This window comes from Canis lupus, chromosome 12 (assembly GCF_011100685.1).
Source record: "Canis lupus familiaris isolate Mischka breed German Shepherd chromosome 12, alternate assembly UU_Cfam_GSD_1.0, whole genome shotgun sequence".
Lineage (NCBI taxonomy): Eukaryota > Metazoa > Chordata > Mammalia > Carnivora > Canidae > Canis > Canis lupus.
The window spans coordinates 4,412,690-4,430,388 of NC_049233.1; the positions used below are offsets into that span (position 1 = coordinate 4,412,690).

Sequence of the window (17,699 nt, forward strand, 5' to 3'; positions counted from 1 at the left end):
AATCTTAAAAAAAAAAAAAAAAAAAAAACACTTTCCAAAGGATACCTTACTGTGAGCACCCAAATTCGATTTTCAGGAAAGACGACCTCCCGAAGTAGGAAAGGGATCATCTAGTAAGTAAGCTCTCTACACAATCCACCCCCGTTTCCCTTGTCCTGTCAGTGTTCTGAGGGCGGATTTGATCTCATTTTATTGATTCAGGCCATAGAGGATACAAGTGCATTCTCTTAGCTGAGTATTCTAATGTACTACTTATCATGCCGATGTAAGTCAACGATGGAGGGATCAGGGTCTTTTTGAGTCAGATTAATATGAACCAGTTTCCCAGGGTTTGCTCTCATCCTTGGGAACACTGATAATTGAGCTTTCAGACTGTCAAGACTGAGGTTAGCCTGGGTTCCAGAATAGAGAAAGCCACACCACAACAGAGAAGCTATGCTGAGAGCCCTTCACCCTGAAAGCCTGGTGACACGGAATAATGGTAAAGTCAGCTTTCCCACATTCCTTTCTGTTTGTTTCCTTTGCCTGCTGGGCAATGTCTCTGCTTATTAGCATGTTGAGTGGAGTTCATTACAAATGATGAAACTCACATCAGTGTTGATCTTAAAATTTATTGTTTTCTAAAAGATGTGATCCTGAAAGAAATATTTTTCCCAGTCTTTTATTCTGAAAATTTTTGAACTTGCATAAACTTGAAAGAGACTCAAATAGTGAATACCTGTATATCCACCACCCGGAGCCTAGATTCTACAATTGCAATTTACTATACTTGTTTTATCTCACATCAACCCATCCCCCAGTCCACTTAGAAATTGCCTATTTTTTGATGCACTTTAGAGTAACTTACAGACGTCATACATTTCACCCCTAAACAGTTTAACCATGTGTACCACTAACTAGAGTTTGAGAGATACTTGTTCATAGGGTTTGGGGGGAGAGGCAACTCTACCATTCCCTGAGTTTTGATAGATACCTATCTTTGTGTGGCCCAAATTCCTACCAAGATGCAGAATATTGCCATAAACCCAGAAAGTCCCTCATGCCCCTTCCCAGGTACTCCTTACCACTCCCTTACACCCAACAACTACTCTTCTGAAATTTTTCCATCTCCATAGATTAGTTCTCCCTGTTCTAGAACTTTATAAATGGAATCAATGCATGTGTGTGCTTTTGTGTAAGGCTTGTTAAAAACAAAACCACAGGCAGGCCCAAAATGGCATCCACTGGGCCAGGTCACCAGACTGGGGCTTTTTTTTTTTTTTTTTTAATTATTTATTCATGAGAGACAGAGACAGAGAGAGAGGCAGAGACACACAGGCAGAGGGAGAAGCAGGCTCCATGCAGGGAGCCTGACATAGGACTCGATCCCAGGTCTCCAGGATCACACCCTGGGCTGAGGGCAGGCGCTAAACCGCTGTGCCACCCAGGCTGCCCATAGACTGGGGCTTCATTAACCTAACCTAATTGCACTTTGAACCTCCTCTAGAAATGTACTCTTAATGGATCAGTCTGGAATTTTTCTGGTCAGCACCAATAAGCTAACCTATGACATTCCCCAAAGAAAGACAAGGTAATCTACCTGTCAAGACCCTTTGGTCCCCCAAAGAAGGTGACCTTACCTGAAATAATCCTTTTTTCTGTTTTTTGACTTCCTCGTCCTGTCTTTAAAATCCTTTCCCTTCCTGTAGCTCTTTGGAGCTCTCATCTACTTGCTAGATGGGATGCTGCTCGATTCATGAATCATTTAGTAAAGCCAATTAGACCTTTAAATTTACTCAGTTGAATTTTGTTTTTTAACAGGCTTATCTGAAGGATTTTAACTAGTGCTTTAAAATGAATTTTGAGAATTCTGTCAACTTAATTTATCTAACTTCTTCCTATTTTGTAGCATCAGAGACAGAAAAATCTGCAGATTTGCCGAAAATCTAGGGCAGCTGATGGGTATTAAATATATATGAATTAAATGTATTAAATATAATGTATTAAATATATATGAATTTTTTATAAAATATAAAAATATAATATCTAGGGCAGCTGATGGGTATTAAATATATATGAATTAAATGTATTAAATATAGTGTATTAAATATATATGAATTTTTTTTTTTAACATCTTAAGTGTATGTCATTTGGTGCTTCCAAGTTTTACATCTGACTCCCCTCATATTATGAGCCAGATGTTCCCCTGCAGAATCTGAGGAGCCGGTGGTTGTAGGATCCTTTCCCGGGCCACACTAGGGAGGAGAAATCCATTCTGAATGGAAATTTAGAGTGTTTTCCTTGGGCTGGTTTAATCGATAGCCAGGCTGACAGTACAGCCTGCATGCAATCATGAAATTCGATTATGGAAGAATGGGAGCAAGGGAAGGTTAGTTACTTGGTGATAGTGAAAGAAAAACCAAGGAAGGTCCTCAAAGCTGGTTGCCTGGTATGTGAGAGAACTGCAGCGTCTCTGAGGTGTGTGTACTTCCTCCTCATTCCTCCCCACTCCCTGAATATAAGCCTCCTCTTGAATAGAAAGAAGATTAGAATAGAACTCAGATACATAATCCTCATTAATCTTTCAGATTCTCATCCCACTTATTAAAGCCAGTATTTGGCACATAACCCAGAGTTATGTGGTAAGCAATAATAAAGTTAATTGGAATCTAGGTCTCCCAACTTTATTCTTCTTTCAGCAGCTTCTTGGGGCCTTTTGAGTTAAAGAATGCCTGGGTAGCAGGCTGCTCTAGAATGAGAAGGTCGTTGGCAAGGCTTGTTGGCCCATAAGGTCTTCCTCCCTGTCAAAGATGCCAGGTCTGGAGTGTGCTGGAAGAAGTGGAGTGGGAGCTACTTTGGAGGGCAAGGCCCAGTCAGTATCCCAAGAGATGTGTGAAAGGTAGGAATGAGGAAGGAAGAGAGGGTTTGGGGACTGAAGTGCAGTGGGGAAGCAGGAGTGTCTCTGGCTTTCCCATCTCTACCAGCCTAGCCTGGGGCAAGTGCACACCAGCTTTAATGTGAGATGGTCAGCAACACAAGTATAAAACACTTCTGAAACAGAACCACTCTGTGGTCTCCCAGCCTGGTCAAAAGTGAGGGATTGAGAAGGAAGGTAACAATGTAAAGGGGATTCAAGTGGAAGTGTGGGTAGGGGTACAACCATAAATACAGCAGCAATCTGTGTGCCCCCCTGAGATGAGACAATTAAAGCCTCCACTAACAATGTGCTCTGCGGAAAAGAAGTCTCATTGCTAGCGGAGCTGCCACCACAACCTCTGCCTCCTCCCTGCCTCAAAAGGCAGCCCTGTCTGTTGGCAGACTTTTATTCATTCCCTGCCCTCTTCTCTCCTCCCCCATCCTCTCCTGCCTCCCTCTCCTAAAAGCAGTTGGCAAGGTTAGAAAATCAGGACAAATAATTTACTTCAATCCATCTCTGTCTTTCCCGAGGCCGTGTGTAATTTGCTCAGGGGTGGGGCGAGAGGGAAAAGAGTAACCTCAGACCCTGGTCAGTGACCCTTTTTCAAATGTGGAATCAAAGCCCACTCTAGGCTGCAAGTCTGTCTGCTGCTGAGAGGCAATAAGACAGAGATGGTGATGAATTCTTATGTGGTTTCTGGGCCCAGGAGTGCAGCTGTCAGCAATCTTTAGGGCTCCTTGCCCAGCTGGACGAGTGAGCCAGCCGACTTGCACGTCAGCAGTCACCTGATGGCATGGACACAGCAGCCAGAGAGATGGAGATGGTTAAGGCTCAGTTCCTTAGCCCTGTGCTCCTGGGAATGGGGAGCGCTGTCCAAGCAAAGCCATCTGGCCGGAGGAGAAGGCCTGCCCCCTAGGTACCCCAGCTCAGGGAACTCGAGCTCACCGGGGGAGCAGGCTCAGCCACTGATGGCACTTAGCAGAAGTGAGAGCTGTGGCATCCATGAGGAGTTTGGGAGTCTGCCCGCAGAGTAAAGCTCCAATTCCCTCACCTGAAAAATGGGATAATACGTTTGCTTGGCAGTGAGTTGAGGCTCTGCAGGACTTTTGAGGGAAAGGGCCAGCTGGTAGTTGGAGGGTGTGAGATTGCTGTGCCAGCAACCTGGGGAAGTTGGAGAAAGAGAAACATGAAGGCAGGGAAGTTGGAGAATCGAGGCTGGGGTCCAGAAGTGTCGGCTGCCTCTCCCTTCCTACTCTAATAGTGAGGTGACTAGCCTGACGTGGGCATTTAACAGTGTAGCTGTTCTTTGTCACCGGCCACCTCCAGTGGGCCAGCTCTCTCTGTGCATGGCCCCATGTGGAATCTAAAAGAGACAATATACGGGTCCTTACCATTAGTGATTCTATAGTCTATGTGTCTCTGGGACACATCATAGAACAGTTAATCAGGGAAGTAACAGTGCAAACAAGAGTGTATTCCTGAGCCAATAATATATTAAACATTGGGGCACAGAAGGAGAGGTAGAAGGAGTCTCCAGCTCTGGTGGTACAGGCCCAAGGGGACTAGTACATATTTTCCAACTGGTAGGAGAGTCATAGGGAGCTGAGAACTACCCAGGCAGCAGAAAGAGGGTTGGGAGGGAATGTCTGACATCAGGAGCCAAATGTGGCTGGTGAATCTCAGAAACCCCTCCCTTTGTGTTCCCATTTGCCCCAAAGGAAGATAGGAGAAAGGTGATTCCTTTCCCTTTCTCCTCTACATTAGCCCCAAACTTATGGGCATGTTGACCAGACTAATTGCTCTGTCCTGATATTTGACTATGGCACAAATGGGAGCCCCATTGCTTCTAACTTGTACCACCTTCCGGAAGGGAGGTTTCACATAGGCCTTGGCACCAAGTTGCACCAAGGCTTGTGGTCCTCCTGTGGACTTCCTGTGCCTGGAGAAGTATTTCTGTCCCCAACAGCTGTCTTCTCCCTCCCCTCACTCCAATAAAAAGAGTAGTATAATCTGACTTGTTCCTGGAAGCCAGGGCATAGTGATAGGGTATGGAGGCCTCTTTATCTGTATATAGAATATCACCTCCCATTGCCAGCTTTTGAGCACCCAGGATCCTGTGTTCTAAACAAGCACATGTCAGCAGACCTGAACAGCAGTATCTCTAGTGTTTGTTCTTATTTTTCAGCCACATGGGGAATATGATTATACATCCCTAGTGGGGGTGGGAGGGAAGAGTCTGATCCTGAATGCATTCTGAAATGGAATATTTCCAAGCATTTTTAAAATACATGTATCCATCATGGTGATAAATTTCAGGCATTACCTTACCAAACACAAACAAGTTCCCTATAGAGCTTATGTGAAGTGCAATATTAAAGTGTGGCCATTGTCTATCTCTCCGCCAACATACCAGTAAAGAGAACATTGAACTGTGCCTTTCCATGACATTCCACCTGTCTCTTTCTTCCTTGAGATGCAGAACATTTCTGGGAAAACAGCCTAATCAGATTGGTTTTAAACTCAAGCCTAAATGGTGAAACTACACAAAGCATATAGATCAGAATGGAATCTCTTTTCTGTGACAGCTCCTCTTTGTCTAGACTGAAGTGACCATATTCTGTCTCTACTGGTTCTAGGCCATGGAGGGTATGGCAGAGACAGAAAATGAGGTGCAGCTTCTTCCTGTGTCCCCAGCCCAGATTGAGGGGCTGGATAGGATCACAGCCCCAGACAGCTCAGTGCTTCTAGTGTCCGGGTGGGCATCTGCCAGTCTCTGCCCAAATAGGACCCCTTCACTACCAATATTCCTCCTAGGCCTGTGTCTCCACCAAGACAGGAAGGGGTGCTTGGTTATAAACTGTCAATAAGTTGCTGAGTACTCCTAGTTCCTCTATAAACTAGAATCTTCTCAGTTTGACTTAGCTACTACAGTTCACAGGACAACAAAGCATAGTGTACAGTTTCAATGAAACAGTTGTGAGTGTCCTTGCATACCCCCACCAGAGGGTAGGCTGTGGAAACATGGGCTGTCCCTAGCCCTTTGTAGTTGGTGTGAGAGTGACTCCTGGGGCAGGCAGGCAGGAAGGAACAGAGCAAAGAAGCAGCAGGGTGTTCTGTTCATTGTGATTTCAAAAGGCCCTTTGGCAAAATCTCATGAATTGGGCCAGGAGGCATTGATTGGTTAGGTCTGCAGGTGCTTTGGATGTCAGGTGATTATGAGGACAATGAAATATGTACTGTAGGTGACTTGACTTTATATGAAAAGCTACTTGGGATCATCCTCTATTTCAACTCTTTCTCCCTTGACACTCTGCATGGCCTTGGGAAAACAGCTTTTTCACTACTGGCTCTAAGTAAGTGGAAACTCCCCCCATCCTACTTGTTTCATTCATTCAGTAGGTTGCCTATTTAAGAAGAGCCAAGCCAAGGGAGTAAAAGGGCAAGTAAAACATGCTTTCTTCTAACCCTCATGGTTCTTGCAGTGGTGATCTTCCCACCTATACCCTCTTTAGCCTGAAAGAGGGATCCATAGCCTGGTGGAGCCATTCCAGGGAAAAGGACCCATCATCCCCTCTCCACTACCATGTAGGAAAAAGTTTTCTCACCTGGACCACCATACTTTTTTTTTTTTTTTTTAAGATTTATTTATTTATTTGAGAGAGAGCACAAGCAGGCGGGGAGGGGCAAAGGAAAGAGGGAGGGGAAGCAGGCTCCCTGTGGAGCCAGATTTGGAGCTCAATCTCTCCAGACCCTGAGATCATGACCTGAACCGAAATCTAGAGATCTAGAGACGGATACCCAACTGACTGAGCCACCCAAGTGCCCTCCGAGGACCCTAATTTTCTCCTATAAATATAGAAAAGGGCAAGGAAGGCACATCAGCAGATATCTACAGAGTACCTGCTCTTTGCCCAGTGTGGAGGGTTCTGTGATCTGAGTAACCCAGGCTTTTCAGTGCAGCCTCTGTGTGGGGGAGCATCTTGGTCTGTAAAACTAAAAGCTGTCTACCAATATCCCTAAGCCTTCCCTGTGAAAGAGGAGGTGCTCTAGGGGAATAACCAGACCAGTGGGTTGAAGTTGGATAAAAAAAAGTTTGAATCTGTAAAAAGACAGATGTTACAAATTTGGCACTTTCTGCAAATAGGACAAACTGATGAGAGATAACAAGTGTCCCATCTCTAGAAGGCCCTTAGCAAAATTAGACATGGAGTTGGAGTTGAGATTATATGACTTGTGGGGTCCCTGCTGCAAATTCCAGATTTTGTGCCTGGAAGAACTGTCAAGAGAGAAATTAGGATTTATCCTACAGATACCCTTACATGTGTTTGTTCTACAAATGTGTATAGAATAGTCATGGCACTGTTGAGAATCGAAAAGATTGGAAACTACACATGTGCCCACCAAGGGACTGGTTAAATAAATAGCCACACACTGGAAGACATACCTTATCCATTAAAAAAAAAAAAAAAAAAAAGATGTTCTTATGAACCGTGGAAAGAATTCCAATGTATTATTAGAGAACAAGATGCAGAACAGCATATATAGACATCCTCTTAGTATGGGAGTAGAATATCTTTATATGTTTACTTACATGTGACTGCAACAGTCATCTGGAAGCATACTTAAGAAACTAGTTATACCAGTTTCTGCAGAGAGGAGAGCTAGACAGCTGGGAGATAAAGATAGGGAGGTTTTTCTCTGAATAACCTTTGTACCTTTTGAACTTTGAACATATAGATGTAGGACTTGTCAAAACATACAAGTAAAAACATTTTAAAAATAACAAGGTCTTACTAGATTAGAGTTCTGAGAAAAACAGAAGGGAAGTGGAAAACAAATGAGCCTTTTACTGGGTATCTACTAAGCCAGGTCTTTGGCCAGATGCTACTTTTAATCCATACAACAACCACTTACCGGAGGCAAGACCCATGCCTGTTTTTGTAGATTTAACTGAGGCTGGGAAAGGGTGAACATGCTAGCCTGTCCACATGGGTGGACATTGCACCATGCTGTCCGTTGAAGGAAGCAGCTCTTGAAATGGGGGCAGGGGAGGCCAAAGAAAGTGATACAGTAGGAAGGGAAGGAGGAGGGCATTATCTTCCAGGGACAGGGCAGACCTGCTGTGGTACCGCCCATTTCTCTGCCAGCCTCTGCACTGTGGGGCCAGTAAGCAGAGGCACACCTCCCTGTGCTCCACAGGTCAGATGTGTTGTGTTTCTCTTGGCTCTTGCTGAGCTCAGGGATGGAGTTCACCATGCCTGTCAACAGGCCATCAGGTGACTGCTGGGTAGGCAGTCATTTCTGTGGCTGGAGGAAAACAGCCTCAGCTCCCAGCTGCAAAGGGAACAACGGTGCTTGTTCTGTGCTCTTCTGCTAGGTGTCAAATGTGCCATCTTTATCTGCCAGCTGGAGGCTGGCTGGAAAGTTGTTGGGTTTTTTGTTTGTTTGTTTGTTTGTTGTGATTGTCAGACCCAGGCTCCTTACTTACACTTGAGGGAAAAGGCATCCAAGTTCTGGTACAAAAGGTTCTCGTTTCTTTTTTTCTTTTTTTTTTTTTTTTTTGGAAAAAAAGCTACAAATGAGCTCATTATCACAGCAAACCCAAAAGAGGGGGAGGAGAGGAAAAGAAGGTGGCCTCCTTGTTACTGCTGTGTCCTGCCCCTGGCCAGATTTCCTGGAGTGGGGGGTCTTGGATCTGGCTCAGGGTGACCAAAGCCAGATGGCTGGAACAGGTGGTCCACACAGGGGGCAATGCCGGAGACATTGTGTACTTTGAGACCAGCTCTCTCTGCTGAGATCCAGAGGAAGGATACGTGTCTGTACCTTCAGGGATCAAAAAATCATGCCTACCTCCTTTTGACTTCTAAGAGGTTCCTGTGTTCAGGTTCTCTGCTGGTCCCAGCTCTCAAAATTGTCAGACCTCAGAGCCAGCAGTCAGGCAATATCAGTTATATGTTGAATCCTTAGGATTTTGGCAGGCACTGCTCTAGGCACTGGGGGTGTTGCACGAGACCAAGTTGGCGAAGTCTCTACTCATGGAATTTAAGTTCTGGTGTGACCAGTGAAATGTGCCAGGTCTGGCCTGCTGTTGGCCCCAGTGCCCTGTCTCTGCTGGGCTGGGGGAACTGCTGCAAGGAATGATACATAAATGCCTTGGAAGGAAGATTCTCTGGCATTTCCAGCAGCTGAGCACAGGTTGTTTCCCACTTCCTCTCTTTGGAGCGTGTCTTTCACCCCCCTGTTAGGCTGTGGTCACAGAACAGCCTTGGTCTGTGCGGCAGAGTTCTGATCCCTTGCAGGTTGGTGCTGGACCTTGGAATTCCCTGGAAGAGACCTGGAGGGCTTCCCCACCCTCCCACCCCCGCCCCAGGCGCTGATGGTGAGCTGGCAATGTTTAACCTGAACCTGACAGCCTCTCTTTGTTCCTCTTCTGTTTCAGATTGAGAAAATCATGAGCTCTATTGGAGAAGGAATTGACTTTTCTCAGGAACAGAAGAAGATCTCAGGTATTGTACCAAGCAGCCGTTCTTGCCATGACTCTTTTCTGGCTTGGGTTTTTTCCTCTGACTCAGAAGACAGACATTTGGTGTGTGAGAGAGAGGTCAGCCTCAGCCCCGAATCATGCTCTTGCAGTTCAGAATCTCATGTGTCTATATGGCCTATTGAGCTGTTACTTTAGGGCTATGACACTTTTTACATACTGGAGGGGAAATTGCATTTTTGGCGGGCCTTTTAGGAAAGTTTCTCTCTCTCTCTCTCTCTCTCTTTAAAGGTTGTCACTTATCCATAATTATTTCTGTAAATATAGGCTTTTTTCAATTGGCCCATATTGGAGTGTACCTCAGCGTTGGTCTCTCCAGCTTCCCAGACAGGTCTGGCACTAGCCCTTCGTGAGAAAGTGGCTCTCCTTTGCCTGCTCCATGGCAGTGGCAGTGTTGGGTTGGATCAGTGGGCTCAGACTGTTAGCCTGTATCACCCAGAGGGAGTGGCTTTGCCGCTCCTCCTTGTCTTTTTCTTCATTTTTACATTTATTTAGTCATTCATCATTTTTACTCCAGATCACTGCTACTCTGGACATTGTTTTCTTTTCAAAGCCCTATGGGGTGAGGCCTGCCTCATTTTCCTTTGTTTGAAGCAGGCAGCTAGAGAGGCCATATCTGAGCTGTTTTCTTTGATAATGGAATTGTGGTTGTGTTATTTTCTCGAGTGAGGTGACCTTTCTAAAGGTGCCTCTTAGCTAGAGCAAATCTCACACCTTATCCTTAAGCATCTGTAGACCATCCTGCTGCCAGAACCCCTGCTGAGAACAGCTTCATGGGGCCTGGCCTCTCCCTATCTTTGAGGAAATGCCTCTCTAACTGAAGGGATGGTATTCCCTGCTCACTCAGGAGGCTGCATCCAGGATTGACCTGTGACCCCTCTCATTCCTCTGGCCGTGTCAGGAAGTCTGAGGGGTGGGGACAAGTATATCAGTGCTTGTGGAAAGAGCATGGGTTACATACAGGTCTTGGGCGAGTCACTTAGTCTCCCTAAGCCCCCAATTCTCTATCTTCAACATTTGAATAAGAGTACCTGCCTCATGGATTTGTTGGGAATGAGTACTCTATACAAATACTTGAGCAGAAGAGGTAAACAGTAGATCTGCTTGGTTTTTGTCCATGAAATAATTACTTAATTGTACTGAAAAACCTAAAGGAGAGGGGCATCTGCTCCCCTGGCTTGTCTCCCTCTACCACTTTTCCACCTGGGATTCCTGGAGCCTCTTCCCTCCAGCAGCCTTCTTTCCCTGGTTCCTAGCAAAGAGGGCCCAGCTGGGTTTGGTCTGTCTCTGTTGGTCTTGGATCATGCTGGGGTCTGCAGAGGTGGCTCTGCTGGCTAAGAGTTTGTGGCTCTGTTTCCCCATGCTCAGGCAAACAACCTCACACTCTGTTGTAGCATGCGGGCTTTATCAAGAGTCAAGTGTTTGTTGGGAATAGATGTTCAGTACTGAGACAAACACCGTTGCCTGTTTTCCAAGCTGTGCTTTGGGGGCAGCCAAGAATGGAGTAGATAGCATTCAGTTCAGTTGAAGCTGCTTTCTGCTTCCCTGTACCCCTGCATGTCCAGGACTGCATGTGCTTGCGAGTTTGGGTCAGAGTAGGCCATTACCTCTCAACTTTGATAAATCAGGAGATGGGGCAGCACCTCTGAAAAACACATTTCTGGAAGAGCCCCTCTCGGAGATGGTGACACTGAGCTCTTTCCTTGCCCCATGGGTCCCACCCAGCAGTTCTTACCCCTGCAAACCCATATGAGTGGTGAGAGCTGGTCTGGCTACCTGCCTACATCATTGGATCCCAACCAGTGGTCCTGTTTTAGCACTGTGGAGTTGAGCTATCCTCCATCTAGCCCCTTAGGAGAGTCCAGGGCAAGCACAAAAGAACAGCTACCTGAACAGAGGGTGCGTCCACCCAAGCTGCAGAGTCCTGGCCCACTGTGTGTGTACTGCTACCAGGCCAGGAAGCATGGAGAGAGTAGAACTGTCTGCCCATGAACTCTGTCTTCTACCAGATGAGTCAGGAAGAGGCTTTCCCCAGGACCTCAGGGAGCATTAGCCTTCATCTCAGACCAGAGCAGAATTCTTATTTATTTTGAATGGTCAGTAGCAGGGTCCAGATTGTCCTTAGATTTCTGGATCTAGAAGAGGCCTGGGCTCTGGGGTTGCCAGCCTAGGAAGAAGAGGAGCAGGCCTTCCAGCAGGAAGCCATTAACAAGCATAGTATTGCTCAGTGTGACTGGTTTTGCAGAGGACATGTCCTGAAGGATGAGACCCTAAGAGGAACTGGAGTCTTATTCTTGTCTTGGGCCTTGGGAACCTCAGCTGCCAGCAATGGACCTAGTTACCCAAATCCCCAACAGACAGGTTTCACAACTCATTCTGCTGTCAGGAGTCCCAGGAAGGGATGCCTTCCTCCTGGCCCAGGCCCCCTGGCTGCTTTCAACAAAAGCTTGTGTGTGGAGCAGCAGAAGAGATCACTTGCTTTCTTTTGCTAAAGCCAGCCTTTTAGCTGTTGAGTAGCCGTTCAATGCAGGCTCCTTCCGGAGCCTGACCTCCCTGCACACAGAGCCCCCTTCTTCGCCAGGGCCATCTACAGCCTGTTGAGCTGTAGGTACCCCCCAGCATGTTTAGAGGTGACCTATGGTCCCAGGGTCTTTGTTTCTACATGTTCCCTTCGCTGTCTTCACAGCTGTACTTGGGCTTTGGTCCTTTACCTTGGCACCTCCCCTCCCATGTCCTCCTCTAGGTTGTGAGGAGCCTGCTCTGGGCCTGGTGCTTCTCCCTTGGGCTCCGAGAGGCCCCAAGAGAAGTCTCTTGCCAAGTTGTTGAGTACGCTCGCTCACCTGAGGAATATTAGGTGTAACATCTTTATTTCATTGCCGTTTTTGTGATGCCCCATGGCTTTTCCTCTTGGCAGGGAGGCACACTCTTTCTTACATGGTGAGTGGGGTAGGGGGGTCACTTCACCTGTGGGCTGTGCCCTCAGGGCCGTGTCATTCCTCTGTCCCCTTCTCTGGCTGTCCTAGAAGCTAATGGCCCAAACTGTAGGAATGTGCCTTCTGCCCCCGATAAGCTGTTTCCAGCCCCTTGAGCTGCAGGTAGAGTCTCCTCCATCTCCGCCTTTCATACGCATGTGTGTCAGCCGACATGAGATGCTGAGGAACCTGTCATTTTGCTCTGGTGCTTGTGCTGCCGTGTCCTTCTCTCTTGGTGGCGGCAGCAGCAGCTTCTGCTCCGATGTCCGATCCCTGATGTATTTTCCTGAGCGTGGAAGGGAGGAGGGTGATGGGGAGGGGAGAGGGGGAGGGCCAGACATTATGAGAGCGAGCGAGGGCTGTGGGGCCGGCAGCAGGCAGCGTGGAGCCCAGGAGCCTCCAGACAAAGCACTCTGCTGCCGTTCTGTGAGGGCACACATCCACCGGCAGCAGGACCACAGCTGCCTGGCTGGGGGATTACAAGCAGGAATGAATCAGCAGCCGGGGACACTTGACTTCATAGACACACAAGAGCCTGCCGCCTAGGTTCCCTGGAGCAGACAGCCCCACTCAAGGGCAGGGCACCCAGCGTCTCGGAGGGCTGCTGCAGCGTGCATCGGGAGGCCGCCGGGTCCCAGACCACCAGCTGTTCTGCAGAGGACAGAGGAAGGGGAGCCTAGGACAGTGGGTTGCCAGGGGCTCCCAGATAACCAGGCCAGTTGGCCTTGGCCCGCCTCGAAGGGCAGAAAGTGCCAGGAACAACAGAATGACTTTCACCGTGTCAAGAGTTCTCTGGAGGTGATGTTTTCATAGTTGGTTCTTCTTTTTCCTTCCTTGCTCTTTTTCCCTTCTTTCATCCGTTCTTACCCAGGAGAACTGGAGAAGCAGGTGGGGTTTAGGTGCTCAGCCTAGGTCTGTAGGGAGGGCTGAACTCGGTTCCTCCCCACCCCACCACACGCCCCTGTCCGCCGTGAGCAGAGCAGATACATGTCGTCCCTTCCCCACTTGCCCTCAGAGGAGAACGTCAAGATCAGGAGACCCAGGGAGGACAGTTGCTGTCTTTATCACTCAGCCGAACAGAGGACGGCGCCGAACGTGAATAGACTTAAGCTGCCACAGCTCAGCTGACAGAGGACTGCTTCCTTTTCCCCTTTCTTTCATCCGGGCTGGGTTTTGTCATCTTTAGCCAAGGACTGGATTGCCTGCCGGCTTTCCACCTGAGCAGGCAGGCGAGTCACAGGAGCAGCCACTATCAGGAGAGGAAAATGAATGCCCAGCCCCGGCAAAAGAGCCCGGCCCGGGAAGGCAACCCTTCAGACAGCGTCCTGGCGTGGGAGACGCCCCGCTCGCCAGCAGCCAGAGTCTAGCTGGGGACTGGGCTCCTGGCCTCCGCTGGCCACGCAGCCCAAAGGAGTGCCATGTCACCGTCACAGCCGAGCCACACCTGAGCCCAACCCCCGGGCCCCTGGCCCATGCGCCACTCCTGGCCCCTCTGCCTTGAGCCTCTGAGCACAAAGGGCCGGTGGCCATGGTGTGCTTATTCCGGGACTGCTGGGGCAAAACAAGTAAAAGTCTCTTTTCTCCCCACTGCCGGGTTCTGTGCTGCTTGCGTTGCATGTGCCGGGTCCCTGTGAACGCCGCCGCCACCGCTTGGCCCTCGGAGCCCTCGCTGTGTGCCTGTGCCCCTCAGCTGCATGAAGATGTGTGTGCTCTCCTGACCAGTGTGTGCTGCCAGGTTGCAGGACTTGCCCCTCGCCCACAGCCCCACGGGGGCTCCAGAAGTTGCATGGATGAGAGGAGCCCCTGAGCCCCTCTAGTGCCCGTGGGAACAGACTTCCTGAAATACCTCAGTGTGAACGCTGACACGGAGTCCCCCCGATCTGTGGGCAGAGACCGTGCATGTGCCACTGCGGCCCTGGAGCAGCTCGGACAGAGGGGGTGGGTGTGTGTGCAGCCCAGGCTGTCCTGCCCTTGGCCTGCACCCGGAAGAGGAGCTGCGGGTCCTCTGCTCTCTGGTCTCTTATACATAGTCTGGCTGCTTTATGGTAATGACTATGATGTGGCAGTGCCACCTGTCTTCCTCTGAGTGCCGCTGCTACCACCTTAATGGTTTTTCCCTTTTCAAGCGTCTGCCGATTCCTCTCTCGTCAGGTTCGCGGACGCTGGAGCAGAGCGTTGGGGAGTGGCTGGAGGCGGTGGGGCTGCAGCAGTATGAGAGCAAGTTGCTTCTGAATGGCTTTGACGATGTCCGCTTCCTGGTAAGTGCCCAGAGGCCTCCTCAGGGGCGGGGTGCAGCCCCGAGGAACCCTGCCTCTGATCTCCCTGTGGGCATGTGAGAAACAGTAGGTAGAGTTCTCTAAAGTGACTTTCGACATCTGGGAAGTCAGCCTGAGTGTCTTGTGCCTTCTTTCTAAACTCTGTTCCCTTCAGCTCTGCTCCCTGAAACAGTTCTGTAGTGAGAGCTCTTTGCCAGTCTGTGTCTGAAGGGGTAGGGTCCCTGCCTGCAGACTTTTTCCCTGCACTGGTCCCCTTCTCGGCTTTCAGACCCAGTGTTGTGCGGTGAGGCCTCAAGGCTGTCTTGTTCTGGGTCAGACCCTAGGAGTTTGGGAGGGCAAGACAGCCAAGTTTCCTGTGATGACTCCCTGTCCCATCTTTGTTGGATACCAGAAGTTTCCTTTATCTGGAAGTTTCCTTCCAGAGTGCTGTTGTCAGGCAGGTAGTCATTGAAGCAAGGAGCCTTGTCCAACAGAAAGGCTTCTTCCCTGCCTACCCCACGCCAAGCATCAGGGCTGGGAAATGTGGCCATGAAACCTCAGGGAATCATAACCTCAGGGATGGCCCAGAGGAGAGGCTGAATTAGTGGTTTGAAGGATTGGTTGCTTTTCCGAGGTATAATTTTGTACTATCTTTTTATACAGCACAAGGTGCCAAAGAAAAAGAAAAATCTAGGTGCCTTTCCTCAGGTTGCCTGTGAAGTACAGGCTGGCTGTGATCCTGGGCGTAGAATCCAGTGCTCCTTTTTTCGGTCCAGAAAGTAGCTCAGGCAGGGTACCCACGAGCATCCCTCTCCTGGAGGCCCTCCAGGAAATGGTAAAGTAAAGGAGTCAGGGCCAGTCAGCCCAGAGCTCCTGTCTCCAGTGTGGGTTCCTGTGGGCTTCCCACTGATGGGCTTGCATTTGGTGCTTCCCAAATAGCAGCTTGCCCCGAGTGCTAGTCTGGGGCTGCCGGGAGCAACGCTGACAAGGACAGACTCACCTCACCTGGGCCATCTCCATCTCCAGGGCAGACAGTAAAGTTTGCAGCAAACAACCCTTCCAAAGCCAGCTGACAGCCAGTTATTTTTCAGCCTTTAAAATTCTTAGGTTCTTAAATAGCAATTTTTTAAAGTTAAACTGGATATGTTTATGGTTCTTATAACCTAACCCCTGACTCACCATGTTCCTGGGGGAAGGCTGACAAATCCAGCATAGAGGTGGTGGCTCAGCCAGTGAGCTGGGCAGTTGGTTCCTGGTGCTGAGCACTGAGGAACCTTCCCTCTCCGAGCACGCCCTCTTCACCAGACCAGCTGTCAGACAGGCAAGGGAGGGGAGCTGTGGACTTCACAGTGTCCCTTCCTTTTGCTTCAGGATTTTAGAGGCTGAGCTCTTAACTTCTCACCCCTTCTGCTAATTTTGGAAAGGGTAAGGTTCCCAACCCTTGAACATCAAGACTCCCTTTAAAACCGCTTCCCTGCCCCTCCCCATGCTCAGACCCAGAAAGTAGCTAGGCGGGCATCTTGGTTAAGTCTGGCCCTGAACCAAATGTCCATGCAGGATATAGGGCCTCTGTTAGAACGGCTCTTTCTTTTGGGGAAGGATACTCATTGAGGGAGGCAGGTACCTCAGTCTTTCCAGGACCCTTCTAGGCCCCTCCCATTGCCCTGGGTAGAGTCTGTTAGTCCTCACTGCTCTCTCATTTCGGGTGGGGTGCTGGCAGGTGGAATCTGTGTAGGAAGAAATGCTGATTACACCTCAGTTGAACATGTTACTTCTGATACCTAGAGTGGCCTAAGTAGCCATGCAAAGCATCCTGGGTAATTGCATGTAAATTGCCAGATGTACTGGAAGACTAATTGTTTTAGCAACCAGAAAAAGGGTAAAAAATACACAAGAAGGGGACATATTTATTTAGAAACGTTCTCTTGGTACATATGGTATAATTTCCGTCGCATTAGCTATGGTATGTGCCCATGTAGTTAGGCTTTCGGTAGATTGTAAATGTTTTTCTCGGTTCTGAAATGCCCGGGAGACTCTTCTACAAGATACACAAGTAACTGCCAGGGAGCCAGGCTCTAGATGTTGGTCATCTGGACATGAAGAGTGTTTCACAGACAAGGTGTTGCTGTATCACTTCCCTGTGACAAGGGTCCCAATCAGGGTGGGAGGGACTTTACCATCACATGTTCTAATCATCTGTGCCTTTAACCCTTCCAGATAATCTTGGCTTTGGTGCTTTCTAGTGACACAGAATTCACCATCTTACAAAGTAGTAGCCTCTCATTCTTTGCATTGCTCAGGCTGAGCCAAGATCTCTTTCCTTGTGGTTTCTGTCTCCTGGCCCCAGGTTTACCTTTTGGGCCAAATAGAACACACTGAAGCCCTTTAGAAAATTGAAGACTTTCTGTCCTGTCCCCCTGGGTCTGGTCTTGTCTAGGTCCAGCATCCTCTTACTCCAGGCTGTTCCTCCTGTGATGTGAGGACTGAGCTGGGCAAACATTGTACCTTGAACTTTATTCACATCCTCTTGCCTATTGGCAGAAAGCACCTTTGATTTGCAGGTGTCAGGGCCAGGGCAGCAGGAGCTGCCAAGTGTTCCCGAGGCTGATCCAGCTGATGCCTAAGAGACAGGGCCAGGAATGTAGCTCCCACCTCTGCTGGCCAGCCCCCAACCCTGACTCACACATCACAGCCAGTCCATTTTTCACAAGTCCTGCCCATAGGAAGGGGGCTTTCTTAGGAGAAGAGTGAAAGTGTATTGTATCAACATGGCAGGAAGGTAATTGGTGGTGGACGAGTTTGTGGCTCAATGCATGCTGATGCAGGAGGTCTCCACATCTGGGGACTGAAACTGACCTCCTTCAGAGGGTGATAGTTGAATCAGGGATGGTGCTCCACGTGCTGGAATGTCATGTGGGTGTTAAAAACATGTTTTTGAAGAACGTCTGACGTTCACCAAGGGGAAACGTTCACCTCGGAATGTTGAGTGAAGAAATCAAGACACAGAAATCCATATGCGACACAATCTTAATTTC

General features: G+C 48.7%; 1 protein-coding gene across 12 annotated transcripts in view; it reads left to right on the forward strand.

The window, feature by feature from the left end:
• Positions 1 to 17,699, forward strand: part of ANKS1A (ankyrin repeat and sterile alpha motif domain containing 1A) — a 179,076-nt gene that overhangs the window by 140,068 nt on the left and 21,309 nt on the right. For all 12 annotated transcript variants that reach the window (XM_038553806.1, XM_038553802.1, XM_038553803.1 and 9 more), the window contains 2 exons: positions 9,336 to 9,402; positions 14,561 to 14,667. In XM_038553806.1, coding sequence (XP_038409734.1) covers positions 9,336 to 9,402; positions 14,561 to 14,667 — 174 coding nt within the window. The remainder of the gene's footprint in view (positions 1 to 9,335; positions 9,403 to 14,560; positions 14,668 to 17,699) is intronic.